Source organism: Notolepis coatsorum, assembly GCF_963971535.1.
Source record: "Notolepis coatsorum genome assembly, chromosome: 4".
NCBI classification, from domain to species: Eukaryota; Metazoa; Chordata; class Actinopteri; order Aulopiformes; family Paralepididae; genus Notolepis; species Notolepis coatsorum.
This window is the reverse complement of record NC_140168.1, coordinates 21,668,072-21,684,666: the sequence shown is the minus strand read 5'-3', so window position 1 is coordinate 21,684,666 and position 16,595 is coordinate 21,668,072. Positions and strand designations below refer to the sequence as shown.

Sequence of the window (16,595 nt, the reverse complement as noted above, 5' to 3'; positions counted from 1 at the left end):
AAACTCCACACAGAAAGGCCCCCTGCTGGGGGTTCGAACCCAGGACCTTCCTGCTGTGAGGCAGCAGCGCTAACCACTGTGCCCTTTCACTGCCGCACTACCAAACCCTTTCACTGCGACCATACAGAATTTTTGATTTGATTTGAAGTCTTTATTTCGAACATGCAATGAATACAACAAACGATAACAAAAAAGAAAAACAACTCAATCTGCATGTTCGAAAAGGAGTAGGAAGAAGTATACACTTATTTAATCCTACCCCTTAAGGTTAAGGTTAACCCTTTCACTGCCACACGACAAAGGGTTTAAAAAAATTACTTTCACTACCACACTACAGAAGGTTAACCCTTTACTATCACATACATAGTAAAGGGTTAACCTTCTGTAGTGTGGCAGTGAAAAGGGTTCAAAAGATGACCGCTCCGAAGCTCGGTGGGATCCTAGCGCGACCGTACGGTGGCCGCCGCCGCCGCATGCTTCACGGCTAATCCCCGCCTCTCCTCCTTCCCTCTTGTCCTCTTCCAGGCGTGTCGGCGGACGTCTGCCGGGTCACAGGTGGGGTGCTGGGGATCCACTGGGGCAGCGCCATCAGCCTCGGGTGGCGCCCCCTGGCGGCCGGGAGGGGCGGCGCGACGTGCTGGGAGTCGTGCTGCCTGAAGCCGAGCTGCAGCGCCGTGTGGAGCCTCGGCGGGCGCTGTGTGCTGCTCGCCTGTTCCCAGGTCAGGGGCTGTGCCATCATCTCACTGCCGCAGCCCCACCAGGAGTCCCTTGGCCTCCTCCAGATGCTCGCCAAGGTAGGTCTGCCGTTATGCATGGGGCCCTATGTAGGGTTGGGCCATATGGTTGATGATGGGCCATATGTTTGATGATGGCCATATGGTTGATGATGGGCCATATATTTGATGATGGCCATATGGTTGATGATGGCCATATGGTTGATGATGGCCATATGGTTGATGATGGCCATATCTGGTTGATGATGGCCATATGGTTGATGATGGCCATATGGTTGATGATGGCCATATGGTTGATGATGGCCATATGGTTGATGATGGCCCATATGGTTGATGATGGCCATATGGTTGATGATGGCCATATGGTTGATGATGGCCATATGGTTGATGATGGGCCCTATGGTTGATGATGGCCATATGGTTGATGATGGCCATATGGTTGATGATGGCCATATGGTTGATGATGGCCATATGGTTGATGATGGCCATATGGTTGATGATGGGCCATATCTGGTTGATGATGGCCATATGGTTGATGATGGCCATATGGTTGATGATGGCCATATCTGGTTGATGATGGCCATATGGTTGATGATGGCCATATCTGGTTGATGATGGCCATATGGTTGATGATGGCCATATGGTTGATGATGGCCATATGGTCGATGATGGGCCATATGGTTGATGATGGCTATATGGTTGATGATGGCCATATGGTTGATGATGGCCATATCCAATCCAATCCACTTTATTTATAAAGCACATTTAAAACAACAAAGTTGACAAGTGCTGTACAAGTCCACAAACATAAGATAAAACATAAAACATCATTTATTTTAAATAAAAGCACACAATAAAAACAGTACAATGTGTCACCATATGGTTGATGATGGCCATATGGTTGATGATGGGCCATATGGTTGATGATGGGCCATATATTTGATGATGGCCATATGGTTGATGATGGCCATATGGTTGATGATGGCCATATGGTTGATGATGGCCATATCTGGTTGATGATGGCCATATGGTTGATGATGGCCATATGGTTGATGATGGCCATATGGTTGATGATGGCCATATGGTTGATGATGGCCCATATGGTTGATGATGGCCATATGGTTGATGATGGCCATATGGTTGATGATGGCCATATGGTTGATGATGGGCCCTATGGTTGATGATGGCCATATGGTTGATGATGGCCATATGGTTGATGATGGCCATATGGTTGATGATGGCCATATGGTTGATGATGGGCCATATGGTTGATGATGGGCCATATCTGGTTGATGATGGCCATATGGTTGATGATGGCCATATGGTTGATGATGGCCATATCTGGTTGATGATGGCCATATGGTTGATGATGGCCATATCTGGTTGATGATGGCCATATGGTTGATGATGGCCATATGGTTGATGATGGCCATATGGTCGATGATGGGCCATATGGTTGATGATGGCTATATGGTTGATGATGGCCATATGGTTGATGATGGCCATATCCAATCCAATCCACTTTATTTATAAAGCACATTTAAAACAACAAAGTTGACAAGTGCTGTACAAGTCCACAAACATAAGATAAAACATAAAACATCATTTATTTTAAATAAAAGCACACAATAAAAACAGTACAATGTGTCACCATATGGTTGATGATGGCCATATGGTTGATGATGGGCCATATGGTTTATGATGGCCATATGGTTTATGATGGGCCATATGGTTGATGATGGCCATATGGTTGATGATGGCCATCTGGTTGATGATGGCCATATGGTTGATGATGGCCATCTGGTTGATGATGGCCATATGGTTGATGATGGCCATATGGTTGATGATGGGCCATAATATGCCTCATTATAATCGGATGGAATTTCTTCAATTTCATATGTATATCACAATATCTGCTTGGGTATGTGAAATCACATGTTATATGGTTGTTGGTGGTCGTCACATTGGACCGCATGGTGGGGCGACAGTCGCTCCGGAGGTAGAGCAGTCGTCTGGTAATCCGGAGGTTCCCGGTTCGATTCCCACTCCTCCCAGGCAGTGTGACTAAGTGTCCTTGAGCAAGACACTTAACCCCTAACTGCTCCCGATGAGCAGGTCGACACCTTGCATGGTCGCCTTCGCCGTCGGTGTGTGAATGGGTAAAATGTGAGGAACAAATTGTAAAGGTCTTTGGATAAAAGCGCTATATAAATGCACCATTTACCATTTATGGTGATGGGAAGTCAACGTGTGACACGGAATCAACCCCGAAAACGGGAGTTTTCAAACCGACGTGATGTTGACAGAGGCAGAGTCGGAATGCAGAGTGTTCCGTGCGGATTACAGAAGATTGTGTCAATTTCAAATACATTGATGTTAATTTGACAAAGTCCTGGCTGAAAATATGGTACGTTTCTGTGTTTTTTGTGTTTAGGGCCCCATCACGGCCAGACGGAGAAAGCCCCGCGGGGCCAAGAATGCAGCGAGGGGAAGTTCCGGAAGCCATGGAGACACCAAGGCCCAGCAGCACACCAGCACAGTGAGTCGGCAAGAAAAAGGTTTAGGCTTTCATTTAGATCAGTGTTTCTCAACTGGTGGGTCGCGACCCAAAAGTGGGTCACTCGCAGGGCCATTTTGAGTGGGTCGCGGATGTGTGTGTAAATAAATAAAATGCACAAAGTTTTTTTATTTAGCTATTTTCTTTTTTAGCACTAGCTATCTTTGTGAAAGTGGCTTCTCAGCTCTGGTCCAGCTGAAGACAAAGCAGAGAAACCGATTGGACATTGAGCACAACCTCAGAGTTGCTTTGTCTACCACTATCACCCCAGACTTTGAGACTCTTGTCAGGAGCAAACAACATCCCCAGTTATCCCATTACGGTAATTCCCTGGGATGTTAAGCTTAGAAGTCTGCTAAGAAGCATATATTATTTATTATTATTAGAATTTTATTTCATCTGGTTTTTAGCCATAGTTGCACTTTTGTTGCATCCCCAGTTATCCCATTAGTTCCCCAAACTTAGGTCTGTTATGTTAAGCTAAGAAGTCTGCTAAGAGAAGCAGCATATATTATTTTGTGGCGACAAGAAAGTAGCGAGCCAGAGACGTGGTTCGAGTTGAGGTACTTTACTTCTCACTCACATAGCATTTACCAATAACAACAAAGTTAACCCGGAACCGGAAGTGGTATTTAACCTGTCCCCTAAACAGTACAACCCACACGCTTAAAGGCACAAGCCCACCTTGGTGAATGTCTCTTAATATAGGTCACCACACAGGCCCCCCCAGAATTCACCAATACAAAAACTGCAACTAATTAATAGCCAGTGAACAGTCCATCAGTGAACAGATCACAGCATGAAATAGTCAACGTGGAGGGGGACGGATCAAGCGGCCGAACCGACTGCGCTTAACCAGAGGGGGACTAAGGGAGATAAGTGGAACCAGCGGCCGGGCCACGGAAGGGGCCAAGGCCGGAACAGAGGATAGGGCAGGGGTCTGAGCCGAAACCGGGGGGCGCCCCCGCCGCGGGGGTAGGGCCAACTTAACTGGTTCGTCCTTGTCCAAGTGAGCAGGCTTAAGACGGTCTATAGTGACCCGCTCTGGCCTGCCTCCCATGTCCACAACAACGTTTTTAGTGCCTGCCTCCAAGACACGGAAAGGCCCGTCATAAGGGGGCTGCAGCGGGGTCCGATGGCTGTCGTGCCGGATGAAAACATATTTGGCCAATGGCAGGTCCCTGGGGACGTAGGACTGGGGAAGGCAGTGGCGGGATGTTGGAATGGGAATAAGGGCATCGGCAACACCCCGGGACACTGCTCGATGGGAGGCGACGGACCAGGACGCTGTGGCCCCCGGAAGAAACTCCCCAGGGACCCGCAGCGGCTGGCCGTACACCAGCTCGGCGGACGAGGCCTGGAGGTCCTCCTTGGGGGCAGAACGAAGACCAAGCAAGACCCACGGGAGGCGGTCAACCCAGGCGCCATCCGTAAGGGCAGCCCGAAGAGCGGCCTTCATGTCCCTATGGAACCGCTCGCAAAGTCCGTTGCCCTGCGGGTTGTACGCCGTAGTGCGGTGGATCTTCACCCCCAGGTGCTCCGCAACTGCAGTCCAGAGCTCCGAAGTGAACTGGGGGCCCCTGTCGCTTGTGATGTCCCCCAGTGTGCCAAAACGGGCCACCCAGCAGCCGATGAACGCCCGGGCCACCTCCGCTGCCGTAGTGGAGGACAGTGGAACAGCCTCCGGCCACCTGGTGGTCCTGTCCACCATGGTGAGGAGGTGAGTATATCCATGGGAGGGGGGCAGGGGGCCCACCAGGTCCACATTCACATGGTCGAACCGCCTCTCCGGCACTATAAACGGTGCCAAAGGGGCTTTGGTATGGCGGTGCACCTTGGCACGCTGGCACGCCACACATGAGCTAGCCCAGGTCCTAACATCCTTCCGGAGGCCAGGCCACACAAACTTGACCCCCACCAGCTTAGTCGAGGCCTTCACACCTGGGTGGGAAAGGCTGTGGATCATGTTAAAAACCCGGCGCCGCCAGGCCGTAGGCACCATAGGGCGCGGTTGGCCAGTGGAGACGTCGCAGAGGAGAGTGGCGTTAGCTGTGTCGAACACCACATCCTCCAGCTGCAGTGCGGTAGGACCCGTCCGATAGGCCTGAATGTCCGAGTCCGTGGCTTGGTCTGCCGCCATGGCGGCATAATCGAGTCCCAAGTGGACGGACCCGATGACCGCCCGAGAGAGGCAGTCGGCGACAAAGTTGTCCTTGCCCGCCACGTGCTGAATGTCCGTGGTTAACTCGGAGATCGCCGATAGCTGCCGCTGCTGACGTCCCGACCACGGCTCCGAGGTCTTGGCCATGGAGAAAGTTAGCGGCTTGTGGTCCACAAAGGCAGTGAACTGGCGGCCTTCCAACAGGAATCTAAAGTGCCTGGTGGCGAGGAACAGACCCAGCAGTTCCCTGTCGAAAGTACTGTACTTACGCTCGTTGTCGCGGAGCTGTTTGCTAAAAAAGGCCAGTGGCTGCCAGGCACCGCCCACCCACTGCTCGCACACCGCCCCCACTGCATAGTCAGAGGCGTCTGTCGTGAGGGCGACCGGGGCAGTGGGAGAGGGGTGCGCCAGCAGAGCAGCGTTGGCTAGCGCGTTCTTGGCAGCCCCAAAAGCGCTGTCCATCCCCGAGGACCAATCTAACTCGTCCTTGGGCACTTTGCCCCGCAGGGCCTCATACAAGGGCCGCATGAGGTGGGCAGCATGGGGAAGGAACCGGTTGTAAAAGTTCACCATGCCCAGGAACTCCTGTAGAGCCCGTACGGTGCGGGGACGAGAAACTGGCCACGGCCTCCACCCTGGCGGGGAGTGGGGTGGCTCCCTGTGGAGCGACATGGTGTCCGAGGAAAGTGATGGAGGACTGCCCGAACTGGCACTTGGTCGGGTTGACGATGAGGCCGTGTTTACTGAGCCGATCAAACAGCTGCTGGAGGTGTGTCATGTGCTCCTCTATGGACGTACTGGCTACAAGAATGTCATCCAAGTACACAAACAAAAATGGCATGTCCTGGAGCACAGAGTCCATCAGGCGCTGAAACGTCTGCGCCGCCCCCATGAGCCCGAAAGGCATTCTTAGGAATTCGAAAAGCCCAAAGGGTGTAATGACAGCTGTCTTTGGCACATCCCGTGGATGGACCGGCACCTGGTGGTAACCGCGCACCAGGTCCACCTTGGAGAAGATGACAGCCCCTGCCAGGTGGGTAGAGAAGTCCTGTATGTGCGGAACAGGGTACCGGTCGGGGGTTGTGGCGTTATTAAGGCGACGGAAATCGCCGCATGGGCGCCAACCTCCGCCAGCCTTTGTAACCATGTGTAATGGAGAAGCCCACGGGCTGTTCGAGCGGCGCACAATGCCAAGTCGCTCCATGGTGGAAAACTCCCCCCTGGCGATTGCCAGCTTGGCTGAGTCGAGGCGCCGGGCCCGGGCATAGACTGGGGGGCCCTCTGTGGTAATATGGTGTTCCACACCGTGTTTGGCCACTGCAGATGAGAACGTGGGTGTGGTGAGGTCAGGGAACCCGGCGAGCAGGCGTTCATACGGGTCCCCGGTGGCAAGTGTGTTCAACAGGCAGAGAGCTCCGCCCCCCCCCAACCGCCCCAAGTGTGCAGGGGTAAGAGGAAAAAGAGAGGGCATCGATCAAGCGACAGTTTTTAACATCTACCAGTAAGCTGAAAGCACAGAGGAAGTCTGCTCCCAGGAGCGGCGTGGACACCGCAGCCATCACAAAACCCCAGCCGAAACGGCGCCCCCCAAAACACACCTCCACATACCTGGTGCCGTAGGTACGTATGGGCGTACCGTTCGCTGCGTCCATCTGGGGCCCGTGTCTGCCGTCCATGGTGTCCACGCCCTGTGCCGGCAGGATGCTGCGTTGCGCGCCCGAGTCCACCAGCAGCCGCCGGCCAGACAAGGAGTCGGTGATAAACAATAGCTTGCAGTCATGGCCAGCACCCACAGCCACTAATGAGCGCCGGCCCTGGCGTTTCCCTGCCCCTTGAAACTGCATGGCTTGCGACACTGCTTGGCCCTGTCCCCAAACCTGGCATGGTAATAGCAGAGCCCATCGTCGGGTTGGCGTCGGGCTGTCACCGCAGCCGCGGTGTCTGTATAGGCCTCCAGTGGTGGGGCAGAGGTGCCCTGGTGGGGCAGCAGCGCATGGACAAACTGCTGCTGCCTGTTGGCCAGGAAAACCCTGTCCGCTTCTGCAGCCAGGCCGCGATAGTCCTTGGTGGAGGAGAGGAGGGAACTCGCCAGTGCTGTGCGCACAGGCACTGGAAGCTGTCGCAAGAAAATTTGTGTAAATAGAAAAGAGGGATCAGCTGATCCCAGTACAGCCAGCATTTTTTCCATCAACTCCGACGGTTTGCCATCGCCGAGGCCGTTGAGGGACAGCAGGCGGTCCGCTTTCTCCAGTTCTGACAGTTCATATAGCTTCAGAAGGAATGTCTTTAGCGCATTGTACTTGTCAGCTGCCGGCGGATCCTCCAACAGCATCATCGCCCGTGCCGTCGTTGAAGCATCCAACGCCGCCACAACATGGAAGTACTTAGTTAGATCCTGTGTTATTCCTCTCAGCTGGAATTGGGCTTCGACGTGTTGAAACCACGGCCGGGGATTATGCTGCCAAAAGTCGGGCAACTTGACGGTCGCAGCGTAAATGTTCGCTTGTAGCATGTTAGCGTCGTTAGCATTCGGTGCGGGTGCTTGCGGTTGCGCGACGCCGTTGTCTTCCATAACGCTAAATGCTGTTAACGTTACAAATGTTCTTCACAGGGTCACCAATGTGGCGATAAGAAAGTAGCGAGCCAGAGACGTGGTTCGAGTTGAGGTACTTTACTTCTCACTCACATAGCATTTACCAATAACAACAAAGTTAACCCGGAACCGGAAGTGGTATTTAACCTGTCCCCTAAACAGTACAACCCACACGCTTAAAGGCACAAGCCCACCTTGGTGAATGTCTCTTAATATAGGTCACCACAATTTATTATTATTTAATTTCATTGGGCGACGCACTGCTCTGTTGTTCTATAAGGTCATTTAGAACTGTACTTTGTAAAGAAACTCAGTGTTAAGAGCGACACGCTGCTCTGTTGTATGTTAGAGCGATGCTCTGTTGTGAATGAATGAATGAATGAAAACTTTATTTAACAGATTGCAGAATGGGTACAATACAGTACGGCTCAATACATACAATTGTTAAGGGGATGCAGACCTGAGAAAGACGTTTGTCTTGTTTCCATCAGGGTCCCCCATTTTCAATTCATATAGACATATATGACATACATGACATACAGATAGTCAGTACTGCTACATCTATACATTTATGACATACCAGATTTGCAAATACAGTACTGTTTGTGATACAGAAGGAGTCAAGAAAAGGGAGTATATACATTTGACGTAGAAACTGTACATTGGAGGTTGGGTGGGGGGGGTTGGGTACATTGGGATATTGACAACCATACTGGGTAATTTACATTGGAGGTGGTTGGGGGGGGGGGGGGGGCGGGGGGCACACTGTATAAACAAGTAACACTGTACATTGAGGGGGGGGGGGGAGGAGACACTGTACAAACAAACACAATTGTACATTGAACTATTGACAAAACCATACTAGGTAAATGACTGTACATTGGAGGGGGTTGGAATGATTGGGTTAGGATATTTACAGGGGCCAGTGTTGAATTGCAGTCTCCCGTAGGTGTCCCTTGAGAGAGGTTTTGAAAGTGGGTAGTGATCCACATTCCTTTACAGCTTTGGGTAGGGCGTTCCACATTGATGTGGCATAATTGCGAAACGTGTTTAGTCCCTTATTTGAGCCGAATCTGGGTTTGACATGATTTGTGGAGCTCCCTCTGGTGTTGTGATCGTGGTATTCACTGACCTTTGGGAAGTATTTTGACATGTACATGGGTACCTTGGTCGTGTAGTGTATCTTGTAGACCAGGCCCATTGCAAGTTGTTGTACTCTGTCGTCTACTCTAAGCCATCCTAGGTTGTCGAAGTGGGCAGGGGTGAGGTGGGTTCTAGGAGTAAGGTCAAGCAGTAGTCTGACCAGTTTGTTTTGAGATGTTTGTAATTTTGTTTTTAGCGCCTTTGAGGTGCTTTGGTACCATGAGGTGCAAGCATAGTCGTAGTACCCCTGAATGAGTGCTCCTGCCAGAGTCTTCAGGGTGTTCTTGTTTACCAGAGAGGAGATCCGGTACAAGAATCGAGTTCGTTGGTTGACTTTTTTTATTACATTGGATGCCATTTTGTCACAGGAGAGATTAGCCTCTAGGATGGACCCCAGGTAGGTAATTTCATCTTTCCTTGTGACAATATTGTCACCCACTGTAACTGAGAAGCCGTCGGTCTTGCTGAGTTTGTTATTTGAACCGAAGAGAATGGACTCTGTTTTGCCCATGTGTAATGATAGTTTGTTATCAGCGAGCCATATGCAGATTCTGCCTAGTTCCGAGCTGAGGGTTTTTTCAACCTGTAACTTGTTCTTGTCAGAGACCAGCAGGGCTGAGTCGTCCGCAAACAGGAACAAGTTGCAGTCACAAGCTGACGACATGTCATTTGCATAAATTAGGAACAGTAGCGGTCCTAGTATGCTTCCTTGTGGAACACCACAGCTCACTGTGAGGGGGGGGGATAGGGTACCGTTTACCTCCACCATCTGTTCCCTCCCCTCAAGGTAGGATTGCATCCAGCTCACTGATAGACTATCAAAACCAATGTATGTATGTTTGAACTTTGTAAAGAAACTCAAAGTATTAAGAGCGATACACTGCTCTGTTATATATATTTTTTATTGAACAATTTTATCACACTTTTTGCTGTCTATTCTATTTGATTATTTTTAGCCTATTTTAAACTGAATCAAACCGCACTTTTTTACTCTATCTAATCTATTCTATTTTATTATCTGTATTACTGAAAAACTGTGATTTACCTTACCTTGCTACCTCTATCTTTTTGTATTTAATTTTTTATGCTCGCTTATGCCTGTACTTTTTACTGTTGTGAAGCACTTGGAACTGCAATTTCTGTATGAAAAGTGCTATAGAAATAAAGTTATTATTATATTATTATTTACTACTTTTAGCTCTCATCAAACAGTGGAATAAGTACCGTACATTGTCTCCCCTCCCCCCTAATCCTCTGCGTGATCCCATAAACTTGTGTGAAAAGCCGGGCGGTGTTGTGTTGTGTTAAGTGACGTGGGGTCATGTTTGTAAATTCCCCTCTAATGATTAAGGTATGGCTCGTGGGCGGGGACTCTGATCCCAGGTCAGCAGAATTCAGAAGTCTTCAAGAAGCTCGCTCTCTCTCCCCCGCTGTCACTCCCCTTTGTTGCCTTCCTTCCTTCCTTCCTTCCTTCTTTCCATACACCCATCTGCCTTTGATAAAAAAAGGGAGCGCTGATCAAAGCTTGAAGGAACTGGATGAATGAAAACTTTATTGAACAGATTGCAGAATGGGTACAATACAGTAGGGCTCAATGCACACAATTGTTAAGGGGATGCAGACCAGAGAAAGAAGTTTGTCTTGTTTACATCAGGGTCCCCCATTTTCAATTCATAGTGACATTTATGACATACACAACATACATGACATCATGACATTTATGGCATAGGGACATAAATCACATATTTATCATATATGTTACATTTGTCACATATACGATATGCAAATATACAGTACTGTTACCCAGAGATCCTACAGTAACAGCCAACTACTCCTGTAGAAATGGCCATATTTCCCAAAACGTGAAACGCCTCGTGGCGTTTTCAAGGAGATTGCTAGTGGAAGTCGGGGGAAATCTAGCTTTTAAAATTCACCATTCCCCCGTCCCCCCCGCTTCTGCCCAGAACACCTCAAACTGTGCTTTTATTCCGTTCTTCTTATTTCGTTGTATTTAAAAAAAAAATTATAAAAAAAAAAAAGTTAAAAATGTATCCACTTCTTCTCCCCATTTTCTATTTTTCTCCCATCCCAATTTCGTAGTATCCAATTCTTCCCTCCCCTGTCTTTAACGTTGCTAGACCATGCCTCCCACTGGTCGGCTGTAGTGAGGACAGAAGCCTTGCATCACGTGTCCCCTCCGGTACACGAGGAGGCAGCCTGTCGCATCTTTTCACTGCAGCAGCTCGAGCTCTCAGTGGCGAGGAGGAGTAACGCGTGGGAGGCTCACGCTGCCCCCGTCACTTCCTGCTTCCGTCGCACCGGCGTCACCCAACCGACCTGTAGGAGTCGCTGTCCACAACGTCCAATCCCCACCCACCGGCTTTCCCACCCTCTAACACTTGCCAATTGTGTTAGTATGAACGACCGGCCAAACCGGAAGCAACGCCGAGAGCTGGGCTCGAACCCAGCGTATCCCGCGTTAGTGGCGAGGGCCTTGCCCACTGCGCCACTCAGCCGCACTCTTATTCCGTTCTTCTTATTTCGTTGTATATTTGTGTTTTTCTCTTCTTCTTCCTCCTCCTCCTCCGCAGGGGAGTTCCAAAGCGGCCGCGGCAGCCCAGCCGACTCCAGCTGTAAGCGTCGCCGTCGCCGCACTTCCTCAAGCGGCCGGCGGTGATCCCAACCGGACTGGAGACGGCGTCCCGGCCGCGCCGCCACAGAACTCGACGGCCGGGGACGACACCAGCGATACTTCTGCGTCTTCCAATAGCAGCGATGCTTCTAAACCCACCACGACTCCAGCTCCTACCGTCGCCACCACATCACCAACGCAGGCCGGTAAGGAGGATGACACACGCACACACGCACACACGCACACGCACGCATGTCTGGCAGCGACGGTTGCCAAATACTTACTGTCAAATTACAGTCAAATGAAATACATTTATAGATTACAACCTTTATTTAATGGTTAATATTTTTGATAAAAGGTAATTTACTGTATTTTTATGGCATTTACACTTAAAACTTTTTTTTTTTTTTTTTTTTTACAGTGCAGTGAATTAGACTTTAATGATATGGTATAATTATGCCAACAGTTATGCCTTGTTGACCATGGGAGCTGTTGAGACCGTAAACATCAACACACTGTGTGTTGTCAGTCTAAGGTCAAGTAAAGCCAAACATCTACAAAGCCAATATGACTAGAATAACATTTAGTCAACTGTCGGCCGTTACTCCCCTTTTTAACCCTTTCACTACCACACTACAGAAGGTTAACCTTTCACTACCGCACTACAGAAGGTTAACCCTTTCACTACCACACTACAGACGGTTAACCTTTCACTAACACATTACAGACGGTTAACCTTTCACTACCACACTACAGAAGGTTAACCTTTCACTACCGCACTACAGAAGGTTAACCTTTCACTACCACACTACAGACGGTTAACCTTTCACTACCGCACTACAGAAGGTTAACCTTTCACTACCGCACTACAGAAGGTTAACCTTTCACTACCGCACTACAGACGGTTAACCTTTCACTACCACACGGGGCGGCTACGTGGCGTAGTGGGCAAGGCGCTCGCCACGAATGCAGAGACGCTGGGCTCGCCTGTTCGAGCCCAGCGCTCCACATTGCTTTCAGTTTAGCTGGTCGTTCATACTAATACACATTGGCCGTATTAGGGGGTGGGAAACTGATGGGTGGGGATCGGGCGTTGTGGACAGCGACTCCTACAGGTCGGTTGGTGCGCCTGCGCAGTAGAATCAGGAAGTGTCGGGGGCAGCGTGAGCCTCCCACGCGTTACTCCTCGCCACTGAGAGATCGAGCAGCGCAGGTGAAAAGATGCGACTGCTGTTACCTCAAGTACCGGAGGGGACTTGTGCTATGTATGACTTAGTCCACATTGCAGCCGGCTTGTGGGAGGCAAGAAACAGCGTTCGTGACAGGGGAGGGTTGAATTGGATGATACGAAATTGGGATGGGAGAAAATATAGAAAATGGGAGAAAAAGTAAATAAAAAAAAAAAAAAAAAACTTTCACTACCACACTAACCGTCTGTAGTGTGGTCGTGAAAGGGTTAACCTTCTGTAGTGTGGTTGTGAAAGGATTAACCCTTTGTCGTGTGTGTGGCAGTGAAAGGGTTAACCTTCTGTATTGTCGCAGTGGAAGGGTTAACCCTTTGGTAGCGAAAGGGTTAAAGGCCACATCATGACTGACCTCGGGTAGCATAGCGGTGTGAGCAGAACAATAAGATCTCAGTTGGGCCAGGAGCCGCGAACAGAGATATATATATATATATATATTTTTTTTTTTTTTACAATAACAAGTTGAGCCGGTTTACCCAAACCACTGTGACTTCAATTACAACACTCCATACACAGCCCTGTAAAGAATGCTCTTACTTAACCGAAAACAGCTCACACTACAAGCCTTCACACAAGCTTTCCCACCTGTTACCCACTGGCATTCCAAGATGTCACCCTAAGGTATGACTGGAGATAAGATCTGAGGAGATGGCGATAATTCTTCCAATCGAATTCCTGGGTCACATTCATGGCTCCTAAGAGGAAGTACTTTATTCACTTGGATCCGCTGATCTTTCCTCCAGCGCCACCGTCGGGCCAAACGGTTGATACTCAAACGAGTCTATCTCCAATAGCTCTCATTCGAATATTTTCAAATTTGCAGTGCACATTCATGACCCTAGAAGAAGAACCCTATTGATTTTGGTGACCCCAGGACCTTTCCTCTAGTGCCACTATCGGGCCAAACGTTCAATATTCACATTCATGCATCTCCTGATACCCAGAGATGCGACTACTCATGGACAACATATTTACTATAAGGACATATGACGTCCGCCATATTGGAATTTCCGCCATTGTGCATTTCTTTTTCCCCTCCTCTCCCTGGAGCCTGTTCTCCTGGTGAGCCTGTTCTCCTGAATCTCACAAAACTTGCTGCGTTGAATCTGGGGACTAAACATCTTTAAATGTATCATTTAGATAAATGATGGGCCAAACCACATGACTGCTAGATGCAACATTTGGCTGAATATGATCAAGATATTATTGCCCAAAGAGCACTTCAGACTTCAGTCACATCGACACACCGATACAGGCACTGATTGACCTGAAGAACAACCTGACCAATAAAGAAAACCCATGGATCACATGACTGACTACTATAGAAAACCCATTGATCACATGACTGACTGACTATAGAAAACCCATAGATCACATGACCACTGGAAATATAAACAACGGACTTCACCCTGAACACAGGGGCTGGTTGAGAGATGGATGCAGAAAGGCCTCACATTCCATTATAAGCTAGATACTAAGGAGGCGATGGAACGCTTTGAGAAGCTGAAACTGAGACATGGATTGGAAAACCATGACTTTTATAGATATCTCCACTATTTAAACTAAACCATTACAAAAGATCATAATATCTTATATTATAAGAACTATAGACGAAGCCGTATTTGAAGGTATTCTTGGCAGCATGCCACTTGCAAAAGTCTTATAGCAAAAGTATACAATGGATTACAGAACTTGAAACTGACAGACACATTTTATAATAACTGTTTATATATATATATATATATATATATATATATCAAGGGGGAATGGGAAGTGAACTTTTCTATAACAATAGAAGAATGGGGGGGAAATATGGAAACAGCGATGGAAAAACGACTAACTCCCAGACTTGGAGAGAATTTGAGCGGGAAGAACGCGTCAGGTTCTTCGTCACACTCTCACAAAAAGCAGAAGAAACACTTCACTGCCGTTGGACAAACTGAAACGACAATGTGTAATTATTACAAAACTAACTTTTGGAGGCGTTGGTGCATAACGTTCATTGAGACTGGAATGATTGTGAGTCAATTGCCTTCATAAAGTGTCTATTCTGCACTGATCCCCTGACCAATGTCCTCCATATTACCAATAAAAAAGAAAAACACTAGTCTTTTACTATCATACATTTAGCTAACTAAGGAATCAAGCTTGCCTATATTACTACCTACTATGCTAATATGTCTACTGTATATGCACTCAAGACTGTAGCACTCAAGTTCACAAGTGAACAAGGTTACTCAGCTGAAAGAGCTGTACCCTTCCTGCTGACCTGTCATACAGAACCTGTACGTCGCTTTGGATAAAAGCATCAGCTAAATGACTAAATGTAAAATGTAAACTAATACTAAAACGAATAAAAATGAAACTAAAACTAAACATTTTCTAAATGATAAAAATGAGTATATAAGTAGCAAACCCAATCAGGAAACCAACCAAAACTAAGATGAGTTGGGGAGGGGGAAAAACACTCGCCTCACAGCAAGAAGGTCCTGGGTTCGATTCCCGCATGGGGACCAGGTTACCGGGTTGCCAGGTCCCCAGGTGGGGTATCTTCTGGACCTTTCTGTGTAGAGTTTGCATGTTCCACCCGTGCTCGCAAGGGTTTCCCCCTTAACTCATTGACTGCCACGCTGTTTTCCCATCTTTACTCCCTGGCGCCAGCGTTATTGATCATTTTCACGATGTTTGCGGACCTATCGTATGTTCTATATTATAGCTATGGAGACAATAGTATGGCTCATTTGACAGGCACTATTTATAGTCCAACATGGACAAACCAGTTCATTTCTACATACCGTACTTTTGTTTGTGCGCTATTCCACGCTAAACATTGCCCGTTTCAAAATAATCCAGTCTCGTTTTCTAGATAGTGAGATATGACGTGTTATATGCATATGCGCAAATCGTTCGAGACACAGGCAGGTCCGCGCGAGTGTTTAGAATGGGAAAATCGGAAAAAAGCATCTAAAACGAGTTTTCTCGTTTTTGACGCTCAACGGTTGGATTTGAAACACGAGCATTATCGTGTTTGGCACAGAAAGAGTTGAAAAAACGAAGAAATTTTTTTTATGGAAAAACATAGACTGACAGGAGCACTTGGTAACCGGGCTAAGCCACTCTTGGGGGGAAGGACGATGGGATGGGTCAAGCGCAGAGAGGACATTTCAACGGCGACCCCCCCCCCCCTTTTAATAGAATAAAAGTACTTTATTGATCCCGAGGGAAATTCAGCACCACAGATCGCTCACAATGAACATTCAGGTATCAAAAATCTAAAATAAGAATAAGAGTACACAGTCAGAGATATACATTCTAAAATATGTATATATTAGGGATGTCCGATATTGGCATAAAAAATGTAATATCGGAAATTATCTGTATCGGTTTTCAAAAAAAAAAGTTTTTTACATTTATATAACCTTTATCCCGGCAAGCAAGTAAGAACCAATTCTTATTTTATTTATTGTCAAAAGTATGCATAATGTTGTGTTAATTCCACGACAAGAGATAGGTCATTGTCGCAAAATAATT

General features: G+C 48.0%; 1 protein-coding gene across 1 annotated transcript in view; it reads left to right on the top strand.

Annotated features, from left to right (window-relative positions):
* kiaa0319l (KIAA0319-like) overlaps nt 1–16,595 on the top strand; it is a 79,455-nt gene that overhangs the window by 19,128 nt on the left and 43,732 nt on the right. The window contains exons 5-7 of the mRNA XM_084312219.1: nt 526–794; nt 3,169–3,273; nt 11,780–12,026. Of these exons, the coding sequence (XP_084168345.1) occupies nt 526–794; nt 3,169–3,273; nt 11,780–12,026 (621 nt within the window). The remainder of the gene's footprint in view (nt 1–525; nt 795–3,168; nt 3,274–11,779; nt 12,027–16,595) is intronic.